Genomic DNA, 19,378 nt, shown 5'->3' with positions numbered 1-19,378 from the left:
TAATATTTTTCATTTAAATACTTGTTTGAAATATAATATGAGCGAGTTCGATAGATTGTCGCGAATCAAGCCCTGGAGCGCAGATAAATTTAATCTATACAGAATATCTTCCGACTTACCGATGCGAGATCTGGTTGATCCGAAAAATAAAAGTTTGATTAATAAAATTCAGGGCGCCAAGAAAGAATTTCACATATATGGTGCATCTCATGTATGGTCAACGTTCAAGATTATACGCAACGGTGTCATCGACGCTAGGATGAATGACGAACGAGCAGCAACTATCATTAACTACATTGATAATCGCAAATATCTTTTCAGAATAAAATTTGTCGTGCTAACGGAAACAGGTAATTGGATTATCCGTGACAAATATGATCCTGTACACAAGGGTGAAAAAAACTGTCGTACTAAGTAAAGATTCCAAAACCAGGTCTATTGACTGGTATTGACAAACCATATTATGAGCGAGCGTATCCTGTGACAGCGGTTATTTATGGAATCTATTTGATAAATGAAAAACCCAACGTTGATAAACTGGCGCCGATGAAATTTTCAAAAATAAACTGTGTGGCTGAACGAGTAATAGAACATTTTACCGTTTCGACTCGTGGAAACGGCTTAACGGATAAAAGACGTAAAATAATAAACACGTGGGGAGAAATGGTTAAAGATACCGGCGCGTCAATCAAAGATGTGGCTGAGTTAGGAAAAAACTAAAGTTCCCAATAACCGTAGCGACGATAACAGGAGAAATATTGTTTGAATCAAAATATAAATCAAAAGGAGCCTCGATCGAAACTATTGATCATAACGCGCATGCATGGACCAGCGAAGTAACAGTATTTCTTCGAACTCGAACTGTTAAAATTTACCGCGGAGGTATGTTTGATTTTATTAACGAAATACGTAAAGACGATCCTGTGTCATTATGGTTATTTCAGAGTTCTAACGACGAATCATGAGTGGAAGAAAAAATTAAATTTGATCAGTTTAATGGCGTTATTTATCGAAAAGATCTTCTCCACGAGAAAATGAAAAATCTTGTACTGCAATATACTAATGATACTGGCGAACTATTGAGCAACTGTTTTACTGTTCCGTCAGTTGCGGCTCATTCTGCTAGAAAGAAAAATTCGTGGAAACCAGCTTGTTGTTGAGTTGAATTATAGTGGCGTACGCACAATTTTGCATGTGCCACTTTTTTCTGACTGCACCGCAGCCTGCTAGTTGTTCCTGGGGAAGGGGATGGTGCCACCTCCCCCAGGCTTTTATGGATTCAAGGAACCCTGATAGTTTGTCCTCAATCTGTGGGTCCATAAAGGTCCCTACAGTTGAATGGTTGGCTGTCATTAGTGGGAAGGAGAGCTCGGGAAAGGTCCTGCTTGCTTTACATCGCTGGTTTCTTGTTGCATTTGCCTGGTGTTTCTTGCAATTTTTTTTTTATTATTATTTTTGTTCGATTTTTGTTTCTTCTTCAAAATGTTCTAAAAGGAGGGGGATGTTCTACGCTGTTTATAGAGGTTCTTAGTAGAAATCATGTATGAAGAGAGATTTTCAAGGTTATTATGGTATTACTAGTCGAGGTGTTTAGGGTGTGTTTCCTACGTTATGTTATTTATAAGTTTTTAGATATTACCTCTTTAAGTTATTTATTAATTAATGTTTTTAGAGATTGAATGTTATTTATACTTTATTTAGCAAGAGACCGGAGTCCTAGCCAATTACATGGTTCGTTAAGGATATCTAGGACCGGAATCCTAGCTGATTACTCGGTTCGAAACCAACTAGAAACCAACTAGATTTGAATTTCTCAATGACATAATATCCAGTTGTGTCGAATACGGACACGGTGGATTATGCAATACTAAATACGATCACAGAGACGTTATTTCGGTTGATATGGCCGCGTGTTATCCCGGAAGTTTTCTCGGGTACGGAGATTGTTCTGTGTACTTTGAGCGATTCGGTTATCCGACGCACGAAATGGCACGAGTATCAATAAATGGACCATTACCGGATTTTGACCTGACTGGATTCACTCGAATCGAGTCATTCGAATTTGCTATGGGACTTCATCCAATTTGTTATATTTGGTTTGGAAAACATTTTTCAGAAAAAATGTGGGTACCAATAGAACTGTTACGGTATATGCTTGATTGTGTGACGTTAATATCGTTGACGATCAGCGAAGCAATTATATCGTATCAGAAACAAACTAAAGTTTGGTTACCACAACAAAAACAGTATTTTGATGATGAAAAACCGGATAAAACAGATTACGAGAATAAAATTACGAAAGATCTTGGCAGAACAATAATTGGCAAGTTCACTCAAGGAGGATCATACGATCATAAACGACATTGTACAAGACTAATCATGGACGATGCTGAGTTAGATTTTATAATCGCTGATACAACGAAGAAAAACACGTTTATAAGTTGAGAAATAGCTTTCTTGTCAAACGGAACTAAACTAGGTACAATTGTGAGCTACATGGACGGTGAGTCACCTCAGTATACTCATTTAAGATCATCGATGCTCGCATATGTTTCGATAAATCTGTTATCGATGATAAATAAGGTTTCTAAGTTTGTTGTCAGAGTTGCCACGGACTCGTTTTATATCAATAAAAAATATTCAGGATTGCTAGAACAACTACATATCGATACTTGTGCACAGTGGGGTTCGTGGAGAATAAAAAAAGAAAACATACTCGATTATTCCGAATCCGCTGATGTTACGATCAAAGATATATATTGTAAAAAATATCAAACATTAAAGCTATCTTCTGCACCATCGGTGTACGATCCAATAACCAGAAATAAAACGGTTTATCTGAACGGACCGGGAGGGTCTGGTAAGACGACTCGAGCAATCGAATTATTTCAGAACTCAGATATGATTGTTTTAACTCCTACACATAGACTCGCGCGAGAGATGAAACAACGAGGAGTACAATCGTGTACCTATCACAGCTTTTTCCGGTGGAAGGGTGATGCATGGACTTCTTCGAGGATGGGTGAAAAATATATTCCGAGGATTATCGTTTGGGATGAAATATGTACAGTACCGTAAGAAACATTAAAAATGTTTCTTGATTGGCTATTAACAAAAAATACTGCTGTGATAATGTGTGACGATCACGGTCAGCCACCACCTTTTGTTGGACCATCTCCACATGATTGGCTGAAATATTTTGTTGACCACTTCGAAGAAGTGACTGATGATCATAGAGCACTTGATCCAGAATTAAGGGGGTTTAAAAAATTAATCAGACTGCGACCAAATAAAATTCAATGTGAAGTAATGCGTGAAGTGATTTCAGAAACACCCATGAAAGACTTTCTGCAAGCGTGGAGACCAAACGATTTGATAGTTGCAAGTAGAAAGATAGTCAGAGACACACTTCAGCAGCGGTTGTTTCAGTTCCAACGAGAAAAGATTCCAACGTTGCCAGTTCCGTTATGTTATCGACCAGCAGATACACGACGACAAAATATTGATGTTGATATACCTGGACAGATCGAGAAACAGAATTTAGTGTTGAATGATATTGTCGCAGTCGATGTCAATGTTGTTGAAGATGCGCTAAAAACAAATAAATCCCCGTGGACGCTAGGATACGCGATGACGATTCATTCATCTTAAGGATTAACTATCTCTGATACAGTTGTTTGGATCGTCGATGATCGTATCGAGTGGTCAAATTTGGTTTATCTCGCAGTATCTAGAGTTAGAAGAATATCTCAACTACGAAGGATTGTCCTGGACGAGTCAGTGATCAATGATGATGATGTTGACGGTGACACAATAACAAAAAAATTAGCTGGTTATAAACAGTGTGATAAAAAAAACGCGATTTTGATCTTGACGTTGAATTTATTAATACGCTAAAACAACAGCAGAATAATCACTGTGCGAGTTGCAATTGCATAATGTTATGGCGGTATCTGAAAAATAATCCAAGACAATTTACCGTAGATAGGAAAGTTAACCATCTTGGCCATACACGCGAAAACACGATGTTGACCTGTCTTGAGTGTAATCAACGTAGGGGTGCTAGTTAAGTGATTGCGGTGGTATGAATGTCCTCGGGAATTATTTGTAGTTGTTCACGCACAAATCCACGTTGAGGAGCAGTTGAATCTAGTCTGTAGATTGCTGGTCTACCAGTGGATCTTGTTATGTTAGATATCTTGTGTGTCGTAATACTCCAAATAGGATCAGTCGCTCTTTTTCTACCACCTTCAAGTTCACCTCGTTCATATAAATATCTTACAGTGACATTGCCCAGTATTGGTTCTGCTGAAAAATCACGTCTTTGTACGGGTATATGTTTTTTTTGTGACTGAGCTATTAGGTTTCATGTTGGTCGTTCGAGTAATCTCATTATTTAGCGCGGCTATCACACTTGGTAATCTTGCAACCCATTCGCGAGATCTTTTATCTTGAATGAATTCCTTCGTGTATTGATATCCAAATAACCGCTCAGCAAGTGTTCGATTAAATCGTTCAACAATTGCCTGATCACGATGAATTGGAGTGTGTCCTCGTCGTATTTTGACATTATGTTGCTTCATCAAAGATGATACTGGACCAAGAAATTCTTTGCCAGATCAACCTGTAATAGTAATGGTCCTCGTTGATAAATTCGTTTAAACACATCGGCTACTTCAGATGATGTTTTCGTTGATTATGGTTCCGCTTCTTTATATCTACTGGCAACGTCAATGACAGTTAACGCGTATTTGTATGTTGTTTGACGTCTACGTACTTTAATCGTATCATAAGGTAAAAACAGAATATCTGCTTAATGAACTTCATTAGGAATACTAACATCGAAATACGCGTACTGAATTCGTTTCGGTGATGGTAGGTAAATTTGCCATATTGCTTGTTTGGATAACCACGCTTTAGCAGTAGACTGTTTGACTTTTGCTGCATCAGCGAGTTTACTAATTGCTGCTTTACCCCTCCAGTATCCCCTTTGACTATAATAAATTGATTCCATTTATAATTAATTACCAGCCCCTAATACGAGTTTACCTTTCATCGCAGATTTTACTAACCAATTAGCTAATGCTTTTTTTATTTTTTATGGAATCTAGCGAAGGAATCAACTTCACATCTGCAATATGCCTATGTTGTAGATCTTTATTTTTATAAGCCACATCATGAACGTGACATGCTTTATCAATATCATTTATGGGACACTCACCTGGTTTTGGTTGATCCTGATTGTCAAGCCTGATATCAAGTCGAGTACCAGGACCACAATAATTATATCCTGGTAGATGTTTTTCTCCAGGGTATTTAGCCCATGGGGTTCCTGGGAAATTTGACATGAATTTAGCAATATCACCACCATCTTTTCTGGGTAAAAAAGAAAACTTTTTTCTGTTACATACTGCACATCTTCCACCATATGCTATTCTCGCATTTTTTGTTGTAACCGTAGATAGATCATTAGTTGGAGTTTTAACTCTACAACGTAAACAATATAGATTCATATTATTTATATATGGATATAATGGATATAATTGATTTCTCAGCGACACGAAAACAAGAGCCAGTTAAACACCATCCTGCGTTGCCAAATTCGATAAGAATGATAATAATAGGTCCATCTGGATCGGGTAAGACGCAATTATTACTTAATCTGATAATGTGATGGCTAAAATGGGATAAGTTATATTTGGTAGCACCATCAGTTGATGATCAACGATGTTATGATGTACTTAAAGATTTCAATGAAAACGCAAGATTACTGGACGAAGATAATGATGTTATAGAGTTTATAACCGATATTGATGAAGCGCCGAGCGTTGATGTTTTAGACGGATTTATTAATAATTTAGTTGTATACGATGATGTGATGCTGGACAAGCAATCAAATCCTGCCAGAATTTTTTCACGTGGCAGACATAAAAACACTGATGTGATTTATGTTACTCAGCGATACACACAAATACCAAAAGTAATTAGAGATAACTGTAATATTTTAGTAATGTTTAATGAAGTCGATACGCACACGTTGCGAAATATTCATCAAACTTGGTGCAGCGGTGACATGGATATAATTAAATTCAGAAATTTCTTTTCACAAGCACAATCAACCCAGCACGGGTTTATAACAATAAATTTACATGATCCTAGAACAAGATATCGTATCGGACTTGATAAAATGTTTGGATAAATTGATAGCAGCAGAGGGGGCGGGACCTCTAGTATGTAAACACAACTCTCGGTCAGGTTAGTAGTGACCTTATTTTTTTTTTTTTTTTGGAAGAAGCTTATATTTTAAGCAAATTAGGTTTCAGACAAGTGGTCTGTTCGCCCCCTCTGCTGCTCATTCAGATGATCTCAATCCTTCCTTGTGTCAGATAGGATGTTGGTATCACAATTGTATATGCTTCCACTAACACTGACCTAGTAACGTCAGTCTAAATATATTTGAATCGTAGCGCATATGATATCCAAAATAATCTCTGTTATCAACTACACTGACCTCCTTTGCGTATTAGGCAACTCAGTTCAACAAATGTGCAAGACGTTGTTGCACTTTGCCATTCTCCCAGCTCCAGTTAGCAAGGATTGTGAAATAGAAAATTATATCAACGAGTGAAGAATGAGAAGGATATATGCATGTTGTTGTTTATCCTTAACTCTCATGGGCGTTTTATGTGGCGGTAAGTAAACATCATATCACAGACCCAGAATATTAGACAATAGCATCGCTTTCGCTACAAAATTTAAAGATCATACCTAAAAGGACAACTAGATCTGTTATTCGAACAGGTCATAGTGTCCTGGGAAAATCTACAATGACATAATAAAGGACATATAGTCAAACAAAAGAAAATGTACAGACACAAGACGTTTGATATTTAAAACTCTGGTTCAAGGACGTGATTCATTAATTATAATTTTACATTATACTTTAGGACTCTAGAATGATAGTGTTTTTCCTTTGGTTTCCTGTGTAGGGAGAATATGTGAGGCTGAAAAACGTTATCATACGGGTTAGAGAACAGAACCAAGGTATGCGAGTGACATCACCATTCTTGTTACGTGCAGGTAGCAATTCTCATACCACCACGACTAAGACAACAACTTCATAAAAGAGTGGAACATAGTCTTCTATGCAGGCATTTGTGAGTAGCCGAGATATTCGCTTGGCGAACCGGCAATTAATTCTCGATTAAAGTGCACAGTCACACCTTGATTCTTCTAGCAGGAGAAGGCAGACTGGAGTGATAGAGAGAGAGAGAGAGAGAGAGAGAGAGAGATACACCAGTTCAGAGCAGAAAGTGATAACCCTGTATCCTACGGGAGTATGTGTAATAACATGAAGTGAATTTTAAATATGAGAAAGAATTGTAATATACAAGTTCGAAATGTTATTTACTGGATATACATTGTTAAAAGCGCAATTACTATACGGTTTCCCAACATCTGAAGCCTATGAAGTTCTTCATCACGTGAAGAAATAAATTAGAAACATAACAAGTCAACCACTTAATACAAAGCCAAGAGAAAATATATACTTAAGGTGTAGAAAAGAGAATCTTGTTACTTGCGAGACTTCCAAGCTTGCACAATGGTATACAGCATAAACATTTCAAACTACGAAGCAGAGTTTACTCTGTCTGTGTACAGCATAGAAATTTCAAACTATGAAGCAGAGTTTACTTTTGTCTCCATCAGCGTTTTATAGAGACTCTTTTAACAGTCCACTGTAGCCAGAGTTTAAATTAAGCATTTTATGTAAACTACTGAAAGTCATCAAATACATACCGTGTTTTCAGCACTTTAGTGCACATGTATCTGTATCGATCCAAAGTTTTATAATCTTGTTTGTATAAAATTAAATGTTAAGACAATCAGACGATATGATTAGGTGAAATAATATATTGACATGTATTGTAAGCTCCTTTTTTTCTCCGTTAACTTTACATTGTCAGAATCGTGCAATATTTTACGATATATAACTCACGTGCAACTTCATTTTGAACTCGAGTGTGCCCAATAGTGTATTAGGAACTACTTTGTAAACAAATCATGTACACTCTCGTAGTAGACGATTTACGTTCTGGTTGATTAAATTTGTTTCTGAATGAACTTAAGCACATATTTCGTGGACTGTCACATCCCAACCTTTTGATACAATGTTTCGGATTCAGGCTAGCTATAGACGCCAGGCAGGGTCCTTACAAAAAAAAAAATGCAAGTGACAAGGCGTAAACTGTCTTCTTTAGCTGGTAATAAGAATAGAAAAACATATACTTACAGTTTTACATCATGAATTTCCTCAAAATATACTTTCTTAGTTCTGCAAATCCGAATTACATGAGCCATGTCATGGGTTCTCATGCTTGAAAACACATTTCGAAATTGTACTGTAATTTCGACTATATTCCAAGTGAAATTATATCATCCATACTGAACTGAAAATAAAATAAACATTATATTCCATAGCGTCTTTTTGATAATTGCAGTTGAAAGACTTCATATTTTCCCCACATTATGAATTAAAAAATTCAATGACAGAACAGAAACAAACTTGCAGCTGTCAACGTGCTTCTCTCACGCTGCTTCAATCCGATATATTTCATGTAGAATTGGCACAGATAATCCAGTCCATAATCACGAAATTTCGTAAAATCGAAAAACATTCCAAAAGCTATTTATTCCAGATCAAATGGAAAAGTTGCTACAGTGTGCATTCATTCACAATATGACTCCAAATTTCAAATTTAAGTAGACCAAAACGCCATTTTCCTTTGAAATTTATGTCAAGCGCGACTAAGTTTGAATGTATCTGGGCGGAGTTGTGTGCGCATTAATAATGTTGTTGTTGTGTAATGATAAATCTGCGGTTGTCTATTTAGTTTGGAATACGGCATATATTCAGTTACTATATTTCTTTTAGTGTATTTTTATCTATATAATTAAGCCTTAGGAAGAACAAGAAAATAAAAAGATTACTGCATTGGGAAAATATGAACTCATTTTGTCGGATGGATATAATGCACTCCCAAGGTCGTACAGTATTTCCATCTGAAAAGCTCATTAGTATTGTCCCATACAAATGCAGTAACGTATAAGTATTGATAATATTTAATTAAACAAAACACATTTGCATTACATGGATACCGTCAGAAAAAGTAATAATTAAATAACGATTTCAAAATGTATATAATGGTATTTGGTGTTTTACATGTGATATACTAATTAAGTAGGTGTCACTGATGCCTTCTCTCCTCGTAAAAACCCATGGGTGTGTACTAATGCGATCGAGTACCAATGTTAATCTTACCCTAAAAATATTTTGGCCGTAGTAAAATAGTAGTTAACTACATTAGTACTACTGCTTCGTGAGCGATAGATGTATTACTTGGGATGAAATTTTGTCTGACACGCTTAGACAATATTTAAATATATAAGGAAGACTTCACACTAAATACAGATGAAATTTGTATTTATTGTGACAACCCGTTTACGGTTGATATCAAGTCGGTTAGTTTCTCAGAATCCAATTTGATTTTCAAATGCGATCTTCTATACAGAAGATGAGAATATGTTATGTTTTAAAAAAAACTAAAACAAACATAATAAATCTTCCAGTATTATAATTTGTGAGTTTTATACTAGTGAGATAAAGCTTAAACTCCAAGTTGTAGGACTTCAAAAACGTTGACAGTTTTGTCAACGATTCATTCCTTGTTAAATTGCTCGAATTGCACTTATACACCTAACTATATCTTTTTTAGGTGGGGAGGGGGCATATTGAAGCCGATTGTTAGTCTGATTCAACAGTGTGCTAAAACTGCTGTCTATTTTATATGTGCACTGTGAAGTCTAGTCCTACGAGAGTTATGCAGTGATCCGTGATCAATACTATTGTTATGTATATTTTATTTAATTTATATTTGATTTAATTTAATTGTTTGTTTGCTAGTTTGAATTTTTTTTATTCCATTACATGCTGTAATTTAATTTTGTTTACTGGATTTAACATTTTCCAGAAATTCGGTTCAGTTTGACCTGACTGTTTCTCATAAATACTAATACCAGAAACTTTGTATCTAAAGGTGCCATAGTTCCTGGCCTTGATTCAGACATCAGAGTGAGTTGAAGTACAGTTTTTATTTTTTAAAAATCTTTCTCACATTAAGATTCGTTGAGTGAAATCGAAGCCATACTTGAAGCACGTGACAAATGACATGTATCAATTAGATTTTTCCGGAAGATTGACCCGCATCCAGACATCTGTTTTGCGCCGTAGCCAGATTTAATATTGATGTTTTGAGAAAGAATAGTCATTCTTGCCTTAACACTTGAGAAGTCAAAGTGTTTGATGCCGTGACCAGTTTGAGTTGAATTTTTAATTTTTCTTCAAATTATTTGGATTCCTAGAGATTATTTTTCCCTGGAAATACTTGTGCTCTAAATTAATTATTGGAAAAGGACAGTTATCGAATTTTACAAAGAATTCAAACACTTGAATATTATTTTCTGTGATTCAACAAAGATCTGTTGACAAATCATAGCGACGCTTACCACAGAATACGTCATTGCCTTCCATTTTGGATTTCAACGGGATTCGAACTCAGTTTCTTTAAGACGTTTTATTACTAGGACTTATATTTTTTAATTCTTGGATTATTCTTGGATTATTTTTGGATTTGATTCGTAAAACCGTACGTTCTTTTTCCTCATTCTTACCTTGTTTTTCTAGGGAAATAAATTGTTACATTTTACAAAGCTTGTTGTCTTCACTTTTCTTGTTGCGCCTAAACGTAACACTCTCCTGATTTCACTTAAAGATTCGCTAAATTAGACGGAAGTTATTAATTTTTTTTCTTTGGGCTTTCCCCAGTAAACATTTTGCTAAAGTATATACGAGCTGTGATTATAAAAAAAAAACAATTACATTTCTTCATCTTCTCTATTTTATGAGACAGCGGTTTATTTCTCTAAATGAGAGTTGTCTTGAGGACTATTTCCACATTTCTTTTATATGAAATTCAGTAAAAGCATAATGGAGAACTCTATTCCGTAAAATCCAGAAATCAATTGCACGGGTTACATGGATGATGTAATAACATATGAACATTTTTAAAGAACTAACTTCAGTTCGCGAAATCGACAATCAAAATTGTGAAAGTTCGCAAGTAATGGCTCTCGTTATATTCGTTTAGACCCGAAATAGTTATTTCCTATTTTCCAGGGAAGTACGCGGCCTTATTAATACTCTGTGGAGGATGTCGCTATTACAAAGCAATTTTCTATCAATATTTAGATCCATATTCTTCTATTGTGCTATTTATTGCACCCATGAACACGGGGTGTGAGTCGGGGGTCGAACTGTGTTATCTAATGTTACCTTGATTAACTTCAGCGCAAACGCAGGGACGGGGTTTTGTGGTGGTGGAGAGAATGCATTGTTTTCCTAACGGTATCAATCTGAGATAAGTGCATCTAATTACTATTTGTTTGTTGTTATGATATCGAGCCTTAGATAATTGTATCTGCCAATAATCAGAACGTGTTCAGGACGTATATCATAAATGTATGGTGTAACGCCCAGGTGACTCGTTAAAGGTATACCAGAGCAAACAAAAGCTTAGATAAGTACGGTGCAAATGGTTTCATTTTAAACGGTAGATATACAGGCAGGATAAAATTGACGAAATCATGCACCGAATTTAGTTTTGTTGTTAAGGGTTTCGTCCGGCTTCCATATTAATGAGCAATACGTAACCGTTTTTGTTGTTGTTGTGGGGTTTAACGCCATTTTTCAGCACACGATAGGGCTATGCATGGCGGCCAGTATTAATGGTGGAGGAAGAACCCGGGAAAACCCGGGAAGAACCACCGACCCACGAGAAGCTACTGGCAAGCTTTCTCACATACCCACATTGGCCGACACCTAGACTCGAACCCACACAGACAGAGGTGAGATGTCAGTAATCCGTAACGGAGAGCGCTTTAGACCACTCGGCAACTCGGGGCCCCCATACATAACCGTATTTGTGCGTCTAAAGTGAGACGGAGACAGAAAAAATATGTTGTCTTTTAAATTTAGAACCAATCAAATTGTCATACTTGATAACGTTTTATGGGAATAAGATCTGAGTAACAGAAACCAAAAACGATTCACCAGAGTGTGTTAATAACGTTACTTGAAACAGCAGTTATGTATGATACACGTAGATTGAGAATCACTTATATTAAAATATCATTTCAGATTAGACTGAGTAAAACTACCGCTATTTCGAAAATTATTTCCTCATTTTTAATTAGCTAAAGTTCTGTCATTAGTATTAAATCTGAAGGTTTCACTAAAAATTTAATAACGCTACGATATTTGTGATTTATAGAAACTTAGCGACAAAAGCTGGTGTGTGTGTGTGTGTGTGTGTGTGTGTAAATGCGTAATTATACGGATAACAGGTTAAGTTGTTGGTGGCAATCAGTAGTATATAAACTCATTTGATTCGTCAAAGGAAGAAAATCCAATGGTAACTGACCATTTTTAAGAAATCAAGGAAGAGAGAGAGAGAAAAAAACATGAGGCTGTCTTTTCTAAAATTAAATTTACTTGTCTTACCTTGTCTGAGTATAATGGATATTATTTGCAGCATTTTCGAGTCCACGGATAGATGCCTCTACCCCATTATAGAAATCAATGTTAAAATCGAACTGGCTGAAGACAATGACTGACCGACCGAAAATAATTCCCTGACAAAAGCATGTCCCATTGGTACAATGAAGTATCGTCAATTTAAAATGTTAACATTTAGAAATGTCTCATACAGCTTTCAAATGTATTAATTTAGTGTTTCTGTAAGGTATCTACATCTCCTGTTCACATCGGCTGACTGCCATTAGATTTTGTACCGATTTTGACTAGTAAACATGAAAGATACCAAACACAATATATGCAGATAACCTATAAAATAAATATGGTGGTATGTGATTATACGCGTTCATTCTCCTGTTTGCCACCAACATGGTTAGCGCCTATCTGATGTCTGAATACATCTATATATGAAATAGTAAGTGAACATTGTTTTCGAGCAGTTCAGCGATGGCAAATTTGTTTATTTTTTAAAGCCTTCATTTATAGTTTCCTGATAAAATTATACATCATTCCTCGATGCCACTAATTATGGATTACTCCAGCCTGTCTTTTCCAAATTACAATACGATCTCTCCAGCTTGCTTTCTCCAGTTCACCGTTCGATCTCTCCTGCGCGCCTTCTCCGGATCAACCTTCCCAGGTCGAACTACAATAACCCAAGCTCACCCTACAATCACTCCACTTTATCCTACAATCTATCTAACTCATTCCGGGGCCCCGAGTGGCCGTGTGGTCTAAATCGCTCTCCGTTACGGATCACTGCCATCTCACCTCTGTCTGTGTAGGTTCGAGTCTCGGATTCAGCCAATATGGGTATGTGAGAAAGCTTGCCAGTAGCTTCTCGAGGGTCGGTGGTTCTTTCCGGGGATTTCCCGGGCTCTTCCTCCACCATTAATACTGGCCGCCATGTATAGCCTATCTTGTGCTGAAAAATGGCGTTAAACCCTACAACAACAACAACAACAAATCTAACTCATTCCACAATCTCTCGAGCTCGCCCTACGAGATCTCCAGCTCAACCCGCAGTCTCTCCAACTGGCCCCACGATCTCTCCAGTTCGCCCTAAAATCAGAGAAGGGAAAGCCCAAAGAAAAGAAAAAATCACTTCCGTCTAATTTAGCGCCTCTTAAAACCTGGCCCATAGGCGACCGCCTACTTCGCCTATATTTTCGGAACGGCTCTTCCTACAATCTATCCAGCTTACCCTACACTCTCTCAGCTCGATTTCTCCAGCTCACGCCACGATCTTTCCAACTGGTTCATTTTGAACGATACGCATTGATGGAACTGTACTTTCGTCTCCGGACGTATCTTCGCTAGCCAAGTCGTCGATCCGATTCGTTCAAACCTTGGTATATTTAGCTAGCTGAAACTGTATTTACTGTTCCGCTATATGATTGGATGCAGATGAAAAAATGGTCCAATCAAATCCTTTGTGATATATACTGGAAGATTGTTAATAATAATCGTAGCGGCCTCCGTACACAATTCAAAACTACATACGTAAGTTTTTCCAATTTAAACATTTAGCAACATCTAATTCATAATCAACTCATGCTGACATCGTGGAAATCTCATTAGTGAATAATTAAGATATTACTTAACGAGGTCTCTCATTGGTTAATTGATTGTGCTTCCTGTGGACAGGGATTTTGGTATCCGCAAGATGACACTTGTTCCAAACTCCGTTTCATCTAGCTAAACATGACAAAGGTTGTGTGACACGAAGTGGATCTTAAACCCTTGAGTAGCAAATATACCCCTGACATTACTAATACCACACCGCTCCAATGGTCTAGTGGTTAGAGTGTCCACCTCTGATGCGGAAGGTCGTGGGTTCGATCCACGGCCGAGTCATACCAATGACTTACAAAAATGGTAATAACAGCTGTCTCTCTTGGCTTTCAGCATTAAGAGGATGGTGTTAGGACTGCTCGGCCTGGTGTCAGGGCAATGTGACTGGGTGGGTCATCATGTTACATGTCTGTGGCATGATGCCCCAGTGCTAGACATCACTATAAACTGCCACACTGCAGACATCGTAGCGATATGAAAAATTGTTCAAGCTACGCTAAAAATCCAAATCACACACAAATCACACATACACACATACACACACACACACATACACACTAATACCACAAGTATGTGCACACTCCCGGTTTCTTGAAAGTAAAACTTGTTTGCAAACAAAGTTATGAACCTTTTTATTTCTCAATATAAGCCCGCTAAAACTCAAAATAATAACAACAACAGAAACCATCGTAGTAGCTAATCCTTTTGCATTGTATTTTGTTTTTCTCTAGCTGCGTTTTTTTTCTTGTTGATCTCTTGGGAGAGCGGGGTGGGTGGGATGGGGTTCAAAAGATAAGTAAGTTCGTTTTCCTGAATTACTTTGAAAATTGAGGGTATATCTGCGAATTTTATCTCAATAATATTTTAACATCAACAAAACCAACATTTTGAAAGAATATTTTAATCTGTCGTCTATACCTCTCACTTTGAATGTCATATGTTGATGTTTGTTATTTACATAAACTAAACCAAGCATGTAATAAACAACCACAATTACTCGAAAATGAAAATTTAACAACCATAAAATACCTTGGAAAGTATGTGTATAATGCATTCCAACTAAGATTATCCTCCCCCCCCCCCCGTCTCTCTCTCTCTCTCCCTCTCTCTCTCTCTCATGATTTGTGTGCACACGTTTTTTTTATCACCAGTTCAGTTACTTATGCAACATGATATTGCATATAAATTATGTGTTGTATTTATTTTTATGTTTTTTTGGGCATACGTAAAAATTAATAAAATTCTGTCCCATTTTGTTCTAAAACGAAAATAATACTTGAGTTGACTTTACGTGTAGATTTAATTTATTTCCGTTATTAAAAGACTAATGAATCCTTTAAGAGGAAAGGAAAGATAACTGTTCAAGATTTGATAAATGCCTAAAAGTGCTACCATAGACTTATTGGTGAGATTGAGTCTTTGTCCCGCGTCAAACTCACCCTATATTAACAAGCAAGTTTTCTATTTGGGGTTTATAAAGTCCCATCTCTAATCGCTTTAATGGAGAAACATCAGAATGAAGCGAGTACTACTTCATTCCTTATGCAAACTGTATCCATTTGTCACAGAATGCATCCATAACGCGTGCATCGAAATTACAAGAATAAATTTGGCACTTATATACATAACAATTGGCTTTTTACGTGAATGATTATAATACAATGTAATCTATGCTATTTGAGCTGCATGATAGTATTAGTTGATTTGACAGATAATAGCTGGTGGATCGGTTTGCGTGGAATGGTTATCACCGTCTAAAACCCCATACATTCAGAGCGGAAGGGTGTATGGGGTTCAAGCTGATTCTAACATTCTATACACCCAGTTAATCTAACACGTAATGAATTTATTACCTTATAATGTTTGAAAGAGTAACCCATAAGAATCTCTCAGCTGCCATTTTAAGCTATGAAGACAAAAAAAAAACCTTCTCGATGACTAATGAATCAGATCTTTTTAATTAAATTGTAGCCTAATTTTGATCTCTCATTTTCAATAATAAATAAATAATCCGATTTCTTGATAATTGGCCAGAATTTTATTTTTTTTGGTAATAAATAGTTACATGATGATTTCCAATTTTGTAGAACATGAGAAATCTTGTTCAGAGTCAACAAATTTGAAGCTATGGTAAATGAAAATCAAGTAATATGCGAGAACTACACTTGCATTACGAAAACGGTTACACATATACCTAGCATACATCTGTGTAAAAATATAACTGAATTGTGGGATTGTGCGAGAATGAGTTGTAAAAAGAGGATCACTGTGATAAATATCTTTTGATTGATCAATACCTCGATTAAAAGTGACATCATCAAAGACTGATCAATGAATCTGTCAGCTAAAGGAATAAGTACCTGATCAACATTAGTTTCAAGACCTCTTTTTGCCATAGCTCTAGTAGCTGCACAAGCTGGGAATAAATCAGGGAGTTCTGTAGTAGATACTGAGACGACCCACATAGAGGTGAATAGTAATTGTCCAGTCTTGAAGGTACTAAGGAACGCAAAATTATTTTAGTAAGAAAACACCGAAAGAAAATTGCGAATAGAGCTGATGCGTCTCAGCTCCAGATATGCAGCATTGTATATGTTACTGTGGTATTGGTGTAACGAGATCGTACTGTCGAATGTGACCGACTGTTTGAATATAATATTGGCATCGCTGATGATTATTATTTGTAGTCAAATATGTGATTGAGAAAGTCTTGCTTGGTGATCAGGATGGCTTCAGTTTTATAATCATTAACCTTCAGCTTGTTAATGTCAAACATGACTTCACATGGGAAATACACCTGTCTATGCCTTGGATGGTAGCCTCATTTTCAGCTAGGCATATAGATTTGTATCTTTGATTATCTATGCATGATAGTTCAGAACTTAACAGGTTTCATATGTTTCTGCAATGGTGGCAGGTGGAGGTCAAGGTGGGTCTACCGGAGTCTGTTCGACATCGCTTCCGACTTACTGACTCTGTTCTCAATGTTCCTTATCAACAGCTCCTATTTTAAAAGCTCAAATTTTCGATTTTTAGCAGAAGCAATATATTTTTCGTCTCCATCATCGCCAGAGTAGGCGCAGATCGACTGAAACATACTGCTCTACGTCAATGACAATTTTCAGTGTTGTCTGACATTTCGAGGTTTGCGAATCGAAAACAATACAATGATTTACACTGAAAAAGTATTTGAGCTAATGCCGACCATTCGAGTGATGTTTAGCTATCAAAATTATATATTATATTAAATTATTTTTATTACAGAATATTAAAACAGAATTGCTTCAATATCAGCAGTTTTATAAGACTGGTCGCAGAATTGTTGTAGTCAGCGTTCTAATAGAACCTATCCATAAGTTGTTCGCGGCGCCATTATTTCTTTCAGCAATCTGGCAAGCCATAAAAAGCTATATGGCTTAAAATTTAATTTACATATATAAGTTGGTTTCTTTCAGAAGTTTCTTTATGCACAGCTCGTAACGTCAAAATGCGTTTGATATCCATTTCGTCTTCAACTGAAATCATATCGCTGAATGAACTTGTAAAGTTGACAATCTAATTTGATTCACCTTTATTAATGAAACATAATGTGTATAAACAGAAAGTGACATTTCAATACGATCTTGCCATTTGTATTTTAGCGTCACTCGACCCTGCATTTGAGAAGATACTAAGGAAGCATCATCTGGACGACGAGACAATCCAACTTCTGGAGAAGCAGAAAATAGTAAGTATTGTAGCAGTTCGAGGTTTATCAGAAGCTGATATGAAGGATTTGGACCTAACCGTAGGCCAGAGGGCATTACTCAGAGAGTTTGTAATAAAACTACGTGCATCATCTGGTGACATACCGCAGCAACGCTGGGAAGAAGAACATGTTAGAAAACAAGAATATGAGAGAAATGATGAATCCAAGGGGGAAAAAAGCATAATGCTGAAAAAGAAATGAGCGAGAAGCAATTTTGGTGTATATTTAAATGTCTTGGAGGCATCTCTGCAGTTGGTATAGGTGGCATATTGGCCCTAATAGCACTTGTCACATATGGACTCCCAGTAATTGGATTCGGAGCGGCTGGAATTGCAGCAGGATCTTTGGCAGCCAAGATTATGGCACTTTACGGTGGTACTGTGGCATCGGGGAGTGTAGTATCTGTTCTGCAATCTGTGGCAATGGCCGGTATCGGCTGGAAGGCCATACTAGCAGCTTTCTTCGGCAGCACTGTTGTAATGGAAGCTGTGACAAAGACTTGCACACATTGCATTGATCTCTAAATCTTAATCATTTAGAAAATCATTGTTTTGTTAGCTGTCAATGTACAGCTTGACTTTTAGTTCGTGTTGTTATATATCATGTACAAGAAAGTGAATGAACTCTAAATTTATATTTTTATGTTATGAGGTTTAAAAATTATATAGCAAACATTCTAGACATGCGCAGCTCCAAAGAACACAGCACATTGGTAGCATACAACGGGGTTATGTTTCTTCTTGTGTCGAACGATTTCTCTGTTGCATCTAATATAAAATGAAATTTCTCAACAAGAAATTGCTATCAGAAGACAAAACATTAGAATAAAATAAATGTCACCACTTTACGTGCCAGCGTATTTAGGAGTTCTGATTCCACTTTACGTAAGTTTCTTTGTGCATACATGTTTTGTATAATTTTGAAAGCAATGACCTTGATTATTTCGCTTTGTCAAATTATCATCAATAACCATTTTTTATTCATTATGTTTTGCAAATATTTTGAACACGTTCGGGTCAAGGAATATCACTCTGTGAATACTAGAAGCAAGGGAAAGCACTTTCAGACAATCCGCATCTCATTAAAGTATTTTCTGTTTGTAAATGTTTGATGTGTGTAGGTTTGATGCATAATTTTTTGGTGTGTAGAAGTTTGGTGTTTACTTCTTTCTGTATGTAGAAGGTTGGTGTTAACTTTTTCTGTTTGTGTACGCTTTCTCTGAGCAAGTAGTAAATTATAATTATTTTCAGCATACATATCAGACACAGTGAAAGCTACTTTCCAACTGATAATATTTCAGATTTCTTACAGCGACATAGATATACTATTTTAGATGGAGTCTTATCATCTACTAGATGACCATTCAGCGACTTTTATGATAAATACAAAAGTCTTGACCAGTC

The 19,378-nt window shown here is 36.5% G+C and overlaps 1 protein-coding gene across 1 annotated transcript; it reads left to right on the top strand.

Annotated features, from left to right (window-relative positions):
• Positions 1 to 6,541: 6,541 nt before the first annotated feature.
• Positions 6,542 to 18,176, top strand: LOC149793328 (uncharacterized). Its single transcript, XM_089968983.1, has 2 exons — positions 6,542 to 6,692; positions 17,869 to 18,176. Exons 1-2 carry the CDS (start codon positions 6,632 to 6,634, stop codon positions 18,174 to 18,176), a joined length of 369 nt encoding a protein of 122 aa, XP_089825109.1. The 5' UTR covers positions 6,542 to 6,631.
• Positions 18,177 to 19,378: the final 1,202 nt, after the last annotated feature.

This window comes from Sinohyriopsis cumingii, chromosome 8 (assembly GCF_028554795.1).
Source record: "Sinohyriopsis cumingii isolate HCF-2022 chromosome 8, ASM2855479v2, whole genome shotgun sequence".
NCBI classification, from domain to species: Eukaryota; Metazoa; Mollusca; class Bivalvia; order Unionida; family Unionidae; genus Sinohyriopsis; species Sinohyriopsis cumingii.
Note: the sequence above shows the minus strand (reverse complement) of the source record. Positions and strands in the feature narration are given on the sequence as shown.